Here is a 15232-nt window from a genome sequence, read left to right as displayed (position 1 = left end):
TGCGTCGTGCTGTTGTTGTTGTTGTTGTTGCTGCAGCTGCTGCTGCTGCTTTGTCTTGAAACGCCAACATCTGTTGCAACAAGGTGTTATACTGCTGCTCTCTGTCCCTGAAGGGAATCGTGTCATCACGAACGAGGGTATCCATATCGTGAAGCGTGTGTAACCGTTTCTGTTCCAACAGGTTGGACTTGAGCAAATGACGTTGTCGTTTTTCGTCTTGCAGACTTTGCCATACCTCTTCGGGGACCATCACCATCTTCCGTGCATGCTTCATCATGGTGCAGAGACAACTAACCCCAATCCGAGAGGATCCCTGTATTTATGATCATCGCCCCAACAGACCAGACACCAAAGGACCCACCACCGAGGCCAAGGCAGACAAGAGACCCAATCCCCTGCCTTTCTGTTGTAACAGTTTGCGTTTCTTGGCCACAGACACTTTCTTTTTCATCAACGTATGCATGAGGGGTCCATGCTTTTGTAAACGATGCCGTTGCTGTGCTGTCATGGGAATGTTACCTCCATACAAATTCACCACACATTCGCAGATGGCTTGAATCAGTTCAGACGGAGCATGTTTCAAAATAGCCTGTCGCATGGCTGGTGTTGCTGTAGGACTACACACATGACAGAGCGCGTCTTTGTGACGTTTCAAACGGGCAGACATGATGTTCCTGCTGCTGCTGCTGCTACCATGGAACTGACGAGGATAAGGATGGGATACCTCTATTTATTTAGGGTAGCGTTGGTGGAGGAAGTGGGAGTAATGCCGTTGTCTTCTTGTTCTTCTTCTTCTGGCTTCGTAACACCATGCGGGTCAAGGCTGCCCCTGGGTCTGTTTTCTTGTTGTTGCCCTTCTTGGTCTGTTTCCTGGAGTGACGACGCCCCTGAGGTTTCCTTTGAGGCTGCCTTTGAGACTGCCTTTGAGGTTTCCCTTGAGGTTTCCTTTGGCGACGCGTTGGGTGTTGTCGCTTCTGTTGTTCCTCCTGCAGGTAGGACTGCCAGTTCAACAAAATGCGTGTCAACACGCCTGCCAACGTTCCACTGCCACTGCGTTTCATCAAGTAATTCAGGCGTTCATCCACAGGCAAACGTGGATTAGTAATCTTGGTTAACACGTCTTGGTGTCTCAACAGCCAGGTCTTGTGTTGCGTTTTCAAAGGAACACGCCCTGCTCGCATATTTCTCACGGCGATGGCAAACCATTGCAACAGCCGATGACGTCCTTTGATAGCCACACTCTCTGCCAAAGGCAAGCGTTTCACAAGGCGGATGGGTTTGACTCTTCTGCGTGTCGTCGGTTTGGAGCGTGTCGGTTTGGTGGAGCTAGGAGCACGAGGTCGTTGAATCATGGCCGGAGACGTCAAGGGTTGAAAGGGTTGAATCATGGTAGGAGACGACGACGACGACGAGAACAAAGGGGTGACATCAAAAGAAGAAGAAGGAGGAGGCGACAAGGTGACGGCAGGTGAAGCACGATGCGTATAGACAGGGACAAACGTGTTTGCTGCTGCCGCCATGGTGGGAGTGGTGGGGTACAACTCTTTTAAGGAAGGTCTTCTGGGTTTGGCAGAGGAGGAGGAGGAGGAGGAGGAGGAAGCAGGAGGAAGAGGTGTCCTGAGACTTTCGTACAACCGTTGTACACCCGAGCGATGACGTTCGGTGGGATCACGTCCCAAGGTGGTGGGGAGGGTTTTATGAGCGGGTTTAAACAAGCCTGTGGCAACAACAGCACGTTTGCGGGGCTGGGTCTGTTTTCGTCTGTTTCCCATGGCAGGTCAGACTCAACTGAGGGGTCAGGTCGACAGTCAGTGCTATTTATCACTTGGGAACGTAAAGGGTGGTGGGGTTGCGAAAGAGATGGGTACGCACACGATGCTCTTTGGCCGTGGTGGGTTTCAAGTCCAGAAACAGATAGGAATAAGGAGCCAAGGTGGCATCCTCGTAGGCTTCTCGAAGGAAAGCCGTCTGTCCTGGAAAGATTTGTCGAGCCAAGTGATCCATTTGAGAGGCATCCCTGGGGTTTTTAAACAGCACCAGATAGTGAGCATTTAAACTAATGGTGCGATGATGCGGCGTCGAGGCAAAGAGGTTTTGCGTCAGGTACAACACGGACGTGTTGCGATGGTGACTTTTCTTGGTAAACCATCGCAACACGTCTGCCTCTTCCTCTTTGCTATGATCGCCCAGCAAATCGTCAATGATCAACCAGTGGGGTGCAGGCAAACCACCCCCACCCCCACCCTCAACCCCAGCCCCAACAGACCCTGCTGCAGGTAACTGCGTGTTGGCTTCGCTCATGGTTTGCACAAAGGTCAGGGGAAGGTTTAACTTTGATGTCAACACTTCCAAATCTTCGTGCATGGGTTGCCATTCACTGTACACCCAAACGATCCCCTGAGGGGGTAGATCGAGAATCCCTGGTTGAAACACGTGTTCCAGCAACGTTTTGACGAACGACGTTTTACCCGACCCTGTAGGGCCTGCAATCAACATGGTAAAAGGATGACGTAACGTGAGTGGGGTGACCATGGCATCCACCAGGTCGTCGCCCCTTAACTGTGTCCCTGACATGGTCCCTGACATGGTCCCTGACATGGTCCCTGACAGTGTCCCTGACAGTGTCCCTGACATACGTCTTATCGCTCTGCAGGTGACACCAGAAATGACCTCAAGGATCGATGAACCTTGAAGATATATACAACACATTCAAACCATTCACGTTGAATTTTATTGGAACAACACCAACAACTTGTGAACCACAACAACAAGAACAACAACAACAACAGATCATCACCACCAGTTCAAATGGTCGTGGGGATTACAAGTCGAACAACGTAGAAAGTCCATTTGTCCAGGATGAAAATGATTTTCATCGTTAAACATGGGAATGTCTGGATAGTCCTCGGGAGGCATCATCTCTGATGTAGTCATCTCGGATGAAGTCGTCTCTGGAGCCATCACGGATGTCATCATGGGATCTGTCGTCATCAGACCTGAATGAGCAGACGTGTCGGCGGAAGTCTCCCCTGACACTGTTGTTGTTGTTGTTGTCTGCTTTGCATCAGTCGTGGGGACAGTCGACGGTGGCATCTCTGGTGACAGCATCGGTAGTAGATCATACAAGTCTTGTAGATCAGGAGGCAACTCATCGTGGGGTGTTGCGTCGGGGCTAGCAGGAGAGGCTAACTTGTCGGGGCTGACATCAACAGTTTGCTGATCATTGTTCCACAGCACATCAGACGTCATCTGTTTCTTGACACTCTGTGGGTCTGCTGCCTTGGTGGTGGTGATAGGGGCTTCCTTCTTCTTCTTCGTCTTCTTCGTGGTAGGGGTACCCTTGGGAGGGGTACCTTTGGGAAGGGTACCTTTGGGAAGGGTACCTTTGGGAAGGGTACTCTTGAGACAAGTACTCTTGGGAGAGACACTCTTGGGAGAGACACTCTTGGGAGAGACACTCTTGGGAGAGATACTCTTGGACACCTTCTTAGGGGATGTCTTGACGGGAACCTTCTCCTCCAACTTCTGTTTCTTTTGTTTTGGAGGAACCGTGGCAGGGGTATCCATAGGATTAACCAGGGTCTTCTTGGTGGGTGTTTTCTTCTTCTTCTTGCTGACCACCACCACCACCTCCTCCTCCTTCTGTGTCTTCCTCGTCATCGTGGCGGCAGGGGTTGTCGTCGTCGTTGTTGGTGGTGGTATCACCACCCATTTAGGAGGGACGGCCTTGGGTGTCTTGACTTTTGTCTCTTTGGAGGATTCCGACTTACGAACGGTATAAGTAACACAGATGAGGTCCTCATGGATGATGAGTACGTCCTTCACATGATAACGTTCATCCTGGAGAAGAGCAAAGTACCTCGAAGGGGATTGAATGTATTCAGCCCTCATGATGTGGTCCATGTTGGAAGAAGGGAGCAGTGGACAATCTCTAGTACCTGTAACATGGAATGGTAAAAAATATTAACATCAACGTTTCGACGGTTGCATTGTGCAAGCATGATGCCCTCGGGCCTACAAATGCTCTGTGCGGTCGCGTACTTTGTTGAGTTAAGTAAGTGAAAACCATACTTACTGTGCTGACGTGGAGATGCTGCCATGCTGACTGAACTGGTACGACTGAAGACGTCTCGATGGATCCCGAGTTTTTTATACAGCAGCTGCACGTGCTATGACGTCACGCATTGACGTCACGCATGGCGTCACGAGCCTGTTGCTTCTGCACCACCTCTTGCACCGCTTGTCTGATCTGTTCTAAGAAGTGTCTCTCTTCCAGATACGTGGCGATCACAAACAGCAACGTGAACAACATGATGATGATGATGAATGACAAGTCTCACACACAAACTCTTCTTTATATATACACACACACATGCGATGACGTCATGACCTTGGATGACATCACTCGGTCGTCTCTGTCACTGTGACTGCTTCTGCATCGCTTCTCTGCCCTGTTCTACGAAGTGACTCCGTGACTCCGTCCCTCCATAAGATCAACCTTCTACGATCATCCCAAACATCCTGCAGAGTCAGTTGTCGTCTGTCACTGGGTGGAGCCTCTCTGGGAGTCTCTGTGGGAGTCTCTGTGGGAGTCTCTACTCCCAACACTCTCATGGCGTCTGTCTCGTCACATTCCTTCAACGCTTTGCAAAAGAGGGTGTAAGCTTGGGGTCCTCGGCGGGGCAGAACATCTAATAAAGCTCTGATCCGATTGTAAGAGGTTTGTGGTACCTCCATGATGTCAGCCTTCATGAAGAGGGTAAGGAGTTTAAACTCCACCAATTTGTCGACCACAGCTTCGATATCTTTGATGGCTACGACGAGACTGAAACGATTGGTCCTGAGCTTATCACGGTGAACGGACTGCATCCTTTTTTGTGTGCGTGTGCTCTCTCTCTGACGACTAAAGTCGGAATGAGGAGTTGCGTTGAGGAGGTCTTTATGACGCGTGAATTCAGGACACGTGACGTCAGGACACGTGACGTCAGGACACGTGACAACAGGGTTTGACCAATGAGGTGCTAGGAGGGTGTGCGACCATGGACTCCACCAGGTCTGTGCTTAACAAGATCATCATAAAAAAAAAAAAAAAAAGGGTGACCATGGACTCCACCAGGTCTAACCCTGAAGACAAATGACACGACACATGAATATCCATACATCACATGATGTTTTTTTATGACTCTTGATAAACATACAAACAAACAAACCATGTATACAGTATCATCAGTTTTCTTGTCCATGACATGATCAGCAACCACCACAACAGTCCCTTTGTTGAGTCCACAGGCATAGTCACTCGCCCTTATAGCCATAAGGTAGTGTTTCGACGGGCATGCCTTCGGAATCGTAAATCACGCGTCGCTTGGTGTACACCATGCGGTACACTTTGCTGGTGTCCTTGGACAACAAGGTGTTGTTCTGGCGGAGTCCTGTCCGTATGATCCGACGTGGATAGGGGACTGTGATGCTGACTCGATCCCTCTTACAGATGAGATTCTTCATGCTGTCAAAGTGAACGTATTGACTTGCCCTGTGATTCAGAGTAAATCCTCGGACTTTGCTGACAGCTACTACACTGCCGTCGGGTTGAGGATGCCGTAGCTTGTAGGTGTAGTTCTTCGGTCCTGCCGATGCAAAGATCTGAATGCTATTGCCCCCTCCCAGCTCGTCGGTGAGTTCTCCCAAGGTATCTCCCAGGGGAGGGTTGTACTGTAGGGGACGATGAATGTAAATGATACTGTCTGTATCAAAGTACAGGACGCGGCGATCCAAAGGTTTCAGATAGGAGTAGAGCTTGAGACGGGCTTGGGCTGTGACCCAGGCTGCAATGACCACGTTGTGAGCAGGATGTGGGTCGTGAAATTCTGGGCGAGGTTCATACGTGACACAGAGGAGGTCTTCGTTGATAATGTTGACATCCTTTACTTGACACCGTTCATCCCGAAGGAGGGCAAAGTACCTTTGTGGAGAACTGATGTACTCTGTCCTGTCGAACCCGATACGTTGACCGAACTTGCCCCAGTGGTTGTTTAGGCAGGCTTTCGCGAGGGCACGTAGTCCAGGGTTTTTGCGAATGTGAGCACGATCCAACGTGACTCCTTCTTTTTGCTGAATCTCCCTGATGTACTCCTCGGGGTCTGTACAACCTTCAGGGTATCCGCTGGCCTCTTGTTTGATCTGGAAGAAATTGTTCACATACTTGGCAAACAATCCTCCCTCTTGCGTGTCAGGGTCGTAGGTGGTAAGTCTGTCAAAATGCCAAGCCTCGTAGATGTCAAGGACTTGATAACCACACTCTTGAACGGCATACTGCAACTCCTTGCTGACGTAGGTGCCCACCCATGCTCGGTCTTCGTCACCGTGGGGACAGGAGCCAACAAACTCTTCTTCAGCACAAGTGCGACACAGAGGAAACAGCAGCTTGCCATGGACGCGGTAAGGAAGCACGGGATGGTAGAGGTTCGTGGGTGGCAAGACCCGACACTGAATGAGTCCATGTAGGTCAAACAAGTCTGACACGGGAGGATGATCCTTGATCTCGGGATGTCCCAAGGGGTACGTGCCATACTTGCAGATGTAAGGGTAGAGAGAACACACGTCCACATATTTGATCTCTTCCTCTTCCTTCGCTTCATAGTAGAGTTTGGTGGCGTTGGTGCGTCCTCCAAAGAAAGCCTCTCTGGGATCCAAGGGGTCAGGCAGGTAAGCATGAGGTCCTTGCAGGGTGGTCAGGAACGCTCTCAGATCCTCGTTGTCTTTCTGTTCTTTCAAGAAATCACATTCCCACTGGGTCACTACTTGGTCGATGTCAGGATGCTGTCGTAACACACCGAGCCGGTACATGGTGTGATGGAATCGTTCCCAAGGGGCTGTGCCCAGGGTGGCATGGGTTTCACATCGGCCTGTCTTGTAACATCGAGTACAGCCATGCCAGAAACAACCCAGGTATTCGTACACGGTACGTGTGTTGGCATCGTAACCGTCCACCGTGTAGCGACTGCCATCACCACCATCAAAGTCAACTTCCCCACCATTACGAGCATGTTGAATGTGGAGGCCAGGGTGTTGATGCATGATCCAGTTCAACCAGTGCAGACACTGAAGAGAGTAACGACGCTGTGGACGATAACCTTGAGGAGGTATGATGGCAATGGTACGTGGTTCCAAAAACAGCTTTCTGAAAGTGAGCATACAAGCCATGGGGAGAGTCACTGCTTCGTAGAAAGGGTCCACGTCATTCTGCTGAATGAAGATGTGGCGAAAGGCAGCACAACCTCGACGCAAAATATCCACATCACTCTGACAGTAGGCCAACAGTTCTTCGTCCAGATCAAAGGCGGCCCCTTCAGCCACTCGTGCATCGTACCAGGTCAAGAAAGCTTGACGTTCTGCAGGAAACATGCTGTCAGGATCATAAGTGGAGACGGGAGGATAAGGACCCACATAGCCTTGGTTATGGTCGGTGTTGAAAAAGTGTGGAAAGTATCCTTTCTTGAGTTCCGTCAATCCAAACGTTTTTGGAAACTGTTTGAGAGCCATGGTGAGGAAATTGAGGGAATCCTTAAAGACGAGACGCCCCACAGTCATCTGCAAGATCTGATTCCCTCGTAGCGTGACCTGCGGTGCTTTCACGAGATGGCGGTGGAAGTACTGTTGGAGTAAGTGCCCATCATACCCACGGTAATTGTGAGCCATGACCAACACATCGTCATCGTCAATGGCAACGTTTTCTTCTTGTTCTTCGTCATCGTCTTCTTCTTGTTCCACATCAACTGGGGAGGATGGTTTGGCGCGTTTCGAGGGTGGACGGTTGGATGATGATGCCTTCCGTTTCTTTACGGTTTTCTTTTCCGCCAGACTGAGCAACCAGTCGCCCATGTCCTTCAAGGTGGTCGCCCCTCGAAACACTTTCATGCGACTAGGTCCTTCTCCTTCTTTACGCCAGGGACACTTTTCGCAAAGTTCGCTCGAGGCCTCGGAAATACATTTGCCACATCCCAGATGCACCACACACAAGTTGGGAACGTGCGTGCCTTGATCTTGGGTACATTCAAAGTCGTAAAAGATAAACTGACGCTGTTGCCGTTCTTTGTCTTCATTCCTTTTCTCACCATCATCGTTGCATTTGGGTGGTTCGATGGGTGTCATGTAGCACTGATGGTTGGGTTTCAAAGGCTCTTTGCAGATTTTGCAATCACGATTCGTGCCACACTTGTGATTGACCATCCCCTGGATGTGTCGAACGTTGACTTTGGCATAGCAACGGTGACAGGTGTGGATGGTGGCACAGGTGCTGGGATGCTTGGGGGAAGCTGCTTGATGGCGCTGAAAACAGGTGGGGTTTCGAAACCATCCTCCACATTGAAGGCAGGAGAGTCCTTCGTTGACCACGTCACCACAGTACCCAGCATGTAGGCACCACTGGCAGTAAAATGTTCGGGTGCAGGAATGATCTTGCGGGTTACTGTATCCTTGGTCACAGGTGTCGCAGTAATACGAATAACCTGTAAAAGCGACCATGGAGGTGATGACATCGTAGTGATGATGGTGATGATACAAGTGCAGGATCTTGGTCGGTTGAGACACTTCGCTCTTGTACAGGAGCCGATTCATGACATCCTGAGAGTAAATTTTGAGTTGATAGTAGGGAGCCAAACGTTGACTGAACAAGTCCCACGTGGCATGCCCTGTACACGGTCCTTCGGGAATCCCAAGTTGTCGAAATAAGGCCTTGGTGACTTCCAGCTGAGCGGGTCTACGATGGTCGCACAGGTACTTCCATTGCTGGGTCCATTCCTTCGTCACGGGATCCGGTTGGTGGACATGATGCATGGCCACGACGAGGGCGCGAGCAAAACAGAGTGGATCGTTTTCATTCTTGATTTGGACAATGCATTGTTTCTTTTCCAGGAAAACGTTCAAGCCAACAATGTGTTTGAGACGTCCGTGTCCCTCGCCAAGACGATCAGGATCATCCACGTGCAGTAAGAAAATGTCCATGGTGTCATCGATGTTCAAGTCACGGTTACTCTGTTGCACGTTTTCCACTTTGGCCATGATGTGTTCCCCCTGGAGGTTCTCCATACGTCGAAACGTGATTCGAATGGGTGTATCCAAGGCAGGGTGTTCTAGGGCCAGTCCCACTCGATCCCCATCATGACCATTCACTTCGTTTCTGAGATCTTGCAAGACGGCATCAAATTGCTCCCTGAGAACGATGGGTAAGTCTTCAGGTTGTTGACGTTGCAGCCATGCTGGGTTAAACCTAAGTTTGTAGCGATGGCTGTCAGTACGGAACTTTTTAGTGACTAGTTTGGACGCCGGCTCCAACTGGTAGGGTACAGGATCCTCTTCAAGGTCTTCTGCTTCAAGTTCATCGCTGCTCGTGGTCGTTGACGGCATGATGAGAACTGACAAGACCCACGCGGAGCCGACTTTATATAGACGGTTTATGACGTCACCCTATGACGTCATCGCAGGCTGAGCAGTGTGAGCCAGTGCTGGCAGTGTTGGTCTTTGTCGGCCAGTGTCAGTCAACCAGGAGTTCGTGGAGTGCACCAGGAGTTCGTGGAGTGCACTAGGAGTTGGTGAAGTGATTTTTTTGTTTCCGAGGGGCAGGCCCATGACGTCACACGTCCCTAGGACGTCGCGTCACACGAGGCCAGTGATGCTGATTGGCGGTTCGCACCAGCGTGACGTCATCGACTCTATATATAAACTCGAGGTGTTCCAGCTTTTCCTCATCAGTTGCTGACTGAAGCTTGAAGCATGCAGACGTCTCCCGCCGTCGCCGCCTCCTCTGTGTCCTTTCGTTGCCGCCTGTGCGAAACAGATGACCACAGTTATCTGCACTGCCCCAAGGTGACCTGTACCGAGTGTGGTGTTCAAGGACATCGCCATTACATATGTCCAAAGAAGACCAACAACGGCAGTACCTACAAACACGATAACGACACGTGTTACAACTGTGGTAAAAACGAAGGTCATCGCAGTTACGACTGTCCACATCCCTGTCGTCACTGTGGCCATGAAGAGCACAAGAGCATGAACTGTCCTAACAAGACCTGGAAACGTTCGGCTCCCACCAACCGGTCGAGTGAACCGCCGAAGAAAGTGAGTAAACAGGAAGACAATCGCCTACTGACTCGTCTCCACGACAAGATCACCCTCGTTCAAGAACGCATGGACACCATGTACACTCTCATCCAACGCATCTTGGAGTTTGTTGAACCCATGGACGATGACGTCTCCAGCGACAGCAGCAGTGGACCACAGTCATAAACCAACCCCAAAATAATATCAACGGCCCTTTTCAGGGCCACCCACCTGCTCCCTAAAGACTGCTTGAAACACGATGCATCCCATCCCATCCCCCATCGCCGTCGTTCCACTCACTCACTCTTCCCTCCTCCCCTCTCCCCCTCTCCTTCCCTTCCCTTCCCTTCCCTTCCCTTCCCTTCCCTTCCCTTCCCTTCCCTCGTCCCGTCCCGTGCCGTGCCGTCCGTCTGCCGCCATCTTGAAACACGCTTCCTTCTCGCGAGATCACGCGAGATCCCGCGAGATCGCGCACAAACCACCGTTGCTTAGCAACACCCCCGTTGCTAACGATCACGTCACACCTCGTACACACCAACTCATGACGTCATCCTAGAACAATCCAATGACGTCACACACCCCGTACACACCAACTCATGATGTCATCCGAGAACAATCGAATGACGTCACAATGGGGGTCACGTGACCGAGAACAATCGAAAGACGCCAGGGTAACATTGTACACTACTTGTGTCAACCTTGATATTGCAGTTACCAGCCTTCATTGATTTACGGCACCCGTAGCGAGCCACCTCCTTGTGGTGGGTGCTGGGTAACGCTAACAGCTCGCCAACACCCCCGTTGTGGACCCGGGCGGATATTTGGTCCACCAACCTGTTGGCCATGGGTTGCGCCCCTGTGTCGGTGGAGCAGGGGATCCTGGTGGTTGAGGGCAGTCGGTACCTGGAGCCGAGTTCCTACTGCTCAACACACCACTTTGGCCCTAACTTCACCTAGACGGGTGGTAGAATGGGCCCGATTCTACCAATCGGCTGGTCGCGCCATGCCCTGAGCGTGGAGACAATTAACTTTATAACCATTGCTTATTTTGTTATTTCTTGGTCTGTTCTAATATACACTATAAGGTTAGAACTAATTCTGCCTATAGTCCTATGCCAGAAGGCGGTGGCTTATGGGCCAATCTGGCATTTTTGACCTCCAGGTTCTCTTTTGTTTTCGGGTAAATGTCTAGGCCAGAACCAGCCTTTCTTTTACTCTGTTTGACTACTGTAGCTACCCGTGTCTTTCTTGCAGGAGTATAGCATCCCCGTAACCCTAGTGTTTGTAGTCGGCTTCCACTTCAGCACTGTCGTTGTTGACACTCCATGGTGGGTGGGGAGCGGGGATGTTGAACGATTTTCCTTATCATGGCAACTTTCCTCACCACTGGTTCCAGATCGAAAAACAAAAGAAGACATTTAGATACAGATACCATTTCTTCTGAAGATGAAAGTGCCTCTCAAAGTAATATCGACTCATGCCCACGGTTTCTGGTTGTCAATGGAGTTGATGGAGCACCTCTCAAGATTAACCCTTTTGTTGTGTCCAAGGCTGTTGAAGGGATCTGTAGAAATGTCAAGAATGTAACGCGTCTCAGAAATGGATCTCGGCTTGTTGAATGTTCACGACGTCAACAGTCAATGATCTCCTCAAAGCAGATCATTTTGGAACTACTGAAATCGCAGTCTCTGTTCACAAATATCTAAATTCGTGTAGGGGTATCATCCGTGATCGTGCGAGATGTCTTTCTGTCCGAGGATGAGATAGCATCAGAGCTCACGTCACGTCTGTGAAAAGATTCACTAGGAAAGATCAGGACAGAACTGTCCCAACAACCTCTTATCTTCTTACGTTTGCACTTCCCACAGTACCATCATCAATTAAGGCTGGTTATTTCAATATCGGCGTGGATGTATACATATCAAATCCACTGTGATGTAATAATTGTCAGAAGTTTGGGCATGGGGCCAGGTCGTTTACTAAGTCTCCAACTTGCTCCCGTTGCAGTAAAGATCATGAAGGCACTACCTGTACAGATGCCATTAGGTGTGCTAACTGCCACGGCGAGCACTTCTCATCAAAATCCTGTCCTGTTGATCAGAAACAATCACAAACTCAAGTATACCAATAATATTTCTTTTTCTGAAGCAGTTAAACTATTGACTCCGCAAACTCCTACTCCTCCCTCCACAATCTTATATTGTGCTCCCATTTCCTCCCCAAAGTGCACTTTGGACAGAGCATGTCAGACTGACATCTGCTGGGTCACAGACAAACGATCACTGACTCAAGGTGCAAGGTAACAAATCTACCACGACTGCATCACAGACTGACGTTCACATCGAACATAAGACTGCATCCAAACCAGTGCTGGAATCTGAAATTGATACAGCCTAGGTATCACAAAAAACTGTATAACTGACAAGCAAAGAAAGGAAACAATTAAAGAAGAAAGAGTCAAGAACCCTCCAACATATAGAGGTGCCTTACCCCTTAAGAGTTCCTATAGTGGTTCATAACAACTTTGAACCTTTAAACATGGATGTCAGTCCATCTCCACTAACCCAACGGAGAGGATCTTCCTCAGGACAATTATCCCCAGTTCAACCTCCATGCAGTGTCCTTTCAATAGTCTTCAGTGGAACTGTAGAGGTCTTAAAACCAATTTCAATTACTTACAACTATTAATTCAAGAGTTCAAACCATCAGCATTGTGTTTACAAGAAACCTATCTCAAATCCACGGATACATTTGATATCGAACAGTGTGATTCCTACAACTGTTTCTCACCTCCAGGTGATAAAGCAACCGGACGACCTTCAATTTTAGTGAACCATAGAACTATGCACAATGATGTTCCTCTCAATACCCCTCTTCAGGCAGGTGCAGTCCGTGTTACTCTACATATTGTTGTTATCTTGTGTTCCTTATATGTTCCTCCATCATCGTCTCTACAGCAGTCTGATCTTCAGATGCTTTATGACCAACTCCCAAAACCAAGTCTTATTATGGGAGACTTCAATGGTCACAATCCGCTTTGGGGCAGTAATAATACCAATGCAAAAGGAAAGATTCTTGAGGATTTTTTTCATGAACACTGATTTATGTATTTTCAATGACGGTTGTAACACGTATATTCATCCTGCAACTGGTTCATAATCCTCTCTAGATTTATCCATTGCGGATTCCAGTATATACAATGAATTTGAACGGGCAATACACGATGATCTTTGTGGAAGTGACTATCTCCCTACCATACAGCCATAAATCCAAGTGATGCTGCTCCATCGTCAAGGCGGAACTTTAACAAGGCAAACTGGTCTTTATTCCAAACGTTATGTGCAAACAGATTAAAATCTGATTTCTTTCTAAATGAGTCCGATCCTATTCAGATGTTCTCTGATGAATTAAACTTGATTGCTGATGCTTGTATTCCAAAGTCCACACATTCGCAAGCCATGGTTTACTATTGACTGCAAACAAGCTAGAAAGGCTAGGAAAAACATAAATTTAACCAATGCAAAATTTCAAATGCCAAGGCCCGTCGTACATTTAAACAAAATAAACGGCAATCGTGGCGAAACTATGTTTTCAAAATTAACACACGAACACCTATTTCTAAGGCATGGAATATGATGAAGAAGAAAAAAGGTAAAGGTTCTAAATGTAGTGTTTACCATCTCAAGGATGGTGACAGTCTTTTAACAGAAAAATCTGACATTGCTAATAAACTAGGTGAAACATTATCTAAACACTCATCCTCGTCAAATTATTCAGCCGCTTTTCAGAAATTTAAAAACCAGCAAGAAAACAAGAAAATTAATTTTAATTCAGATAATGGGGAAGATCATAATGAAATCTTTTCGATTCATGAGCTCCACACTGCCCTTGAGCAAGCTCATGACACTGTCTCGGGACCCGACAATATTCATTATCAGCTCCTTAAACATTTACCTGATTCATGTTTAGAAACATTATCGAATATCTTTATCGAATATATCGAATATATATGGACTTCTGGTAATTTCCTTCCATCATGGCGCAATGCCATAATCATTCCTATTCCTAAACCTGGCCCGGATCACACAGATCCATCTAATTACAGACCAATTTCTTTAACTAGCTGTGTTTGCAATACAATGGAACGTATGGTTAATAATCGTCTAGTTTGGTACCTAGAAACAAACAGCCTCATCACTGACATTCAATGTGGTTTCCGGGAAAATCGTAGTACGATCGATCATCTGGTGCGCTTAAAATCTTTCGTCAAAAATGCCATGCTAACTAAACAACATTCGGTATCGATTGTTTTCGATCTTGAAAAGGAATATGATACGACATGGAAATATGGCATTTTGAAAGATCTCCATGATTTTTGTTTGAGGGGCCGTTTACCCCTCTTTATATCGCAGTTCTTAGAAGACAGACAATTCCGAGTGGGATCTACCCTGTCTGATCATTACAATCAGGATCAGGGTGTCCCACAAGGAAGTATTTTGTCTGTCACACTGTTTAGCATCAAGATAAATAGTTTATCAAAGGTTTTAAACGATTCAATTGATGGATGTTTTATGGATGACTTTAATATTTCTTGTCGCGGTAAAATATGTATACTATTGAACGGCAAATGCAGTTGTGTTTAAACAAGATAAATAAATGGTGTTTAGAAAACGGCTTTAAATTTTCCAAGTCAAAATCTAACTGTATACAATTCTGCCGTAAATACAAACCACATAAGGACCCTGAACTATATCTAAACGACACACCTATTGAAGTTGTAAAGGAGGCCAAACTTCTGGTTCTTATATTTGACTCCCACTTGACGTTTTTCCCGCATATTAAATCGATATAGGTTAAATGTCTGAAAACCCTAGATTGTTAGAAGTTGTTTCCAACTCAAAATGGGGAGGCGATCAAACCACCCTACTTCACTTAGATCACTCATTCGCTCCAAACTTGACTAAGGTTCTAATGTATATGGCGGAGTCTGTAAAAGCAGCCTCAAACTGTTAGATTCTATCCATCATCAAGGTCTAAGATTATATCGTATAAACATTATCTTTACAATATGCTACAAAACTATACTCTAACAGATCTAACCCTGCATTTAACTGTGTCTTTGATCCCCTTTATG

At 47.8% G+C, this 15232-nt stretch overlaps 2 protein-coding genes across 2 annotated transcripts; both read right to left on the bottom strand.

The window, feature by feature from the left end:
- Positions 1 to 2793: 2793 nt before the first annotated feature.
- On the bottom strand, positions 2794 to 3903 carry LOC137270375 (uncharacterized protein DDB_G0290587-like). The gene has a single exon (XM_067803943.1). It carries the CDS (start codon positions 3901 to 3903, stop codon positions 2794 to 2796), a length of 1110 nt encoding a protein of 369 aa, XP_067660044.1.
- A 1392-nt stretch (positions 3904 to 5295) lies between these two features.
- LOC137270374 (uncharacterized) lies at positions 5296 to 9405 on the bottom strand. The gene has a single exon (XM_067803942.1). It carries the CDS (start codon positions 9403 to 9405, stop codon positions 5296 to 5298), a length of 4110 nt encoding a protein of 1369 aa, XP_067660043.1.
- Between the last annotated feature and the right edge of the window lie 5827 nt (positions 9406 to 15232).

This window comes from Haliotis asinina, unplaced genomic scaffold, assembly GCF_037392515.1.
Source record: "Haliotis asinina isolate JCU_RB_2024 unplaced genomic scaffold, JCU_Hal_asi_v2 scaffold_64, whole genome shotgun sequence".
Lineage (NCBI taxonomy): Eukaryota > Metazoa > Mollusca > Gastropoda > Lepetellida > Haliotidae > Haliotis > Haliotis asinina.
Note: the sequence above shows the minus strand (reverse complement) of the source record. Positions and strands in the feature narration are given on the sequence as shown.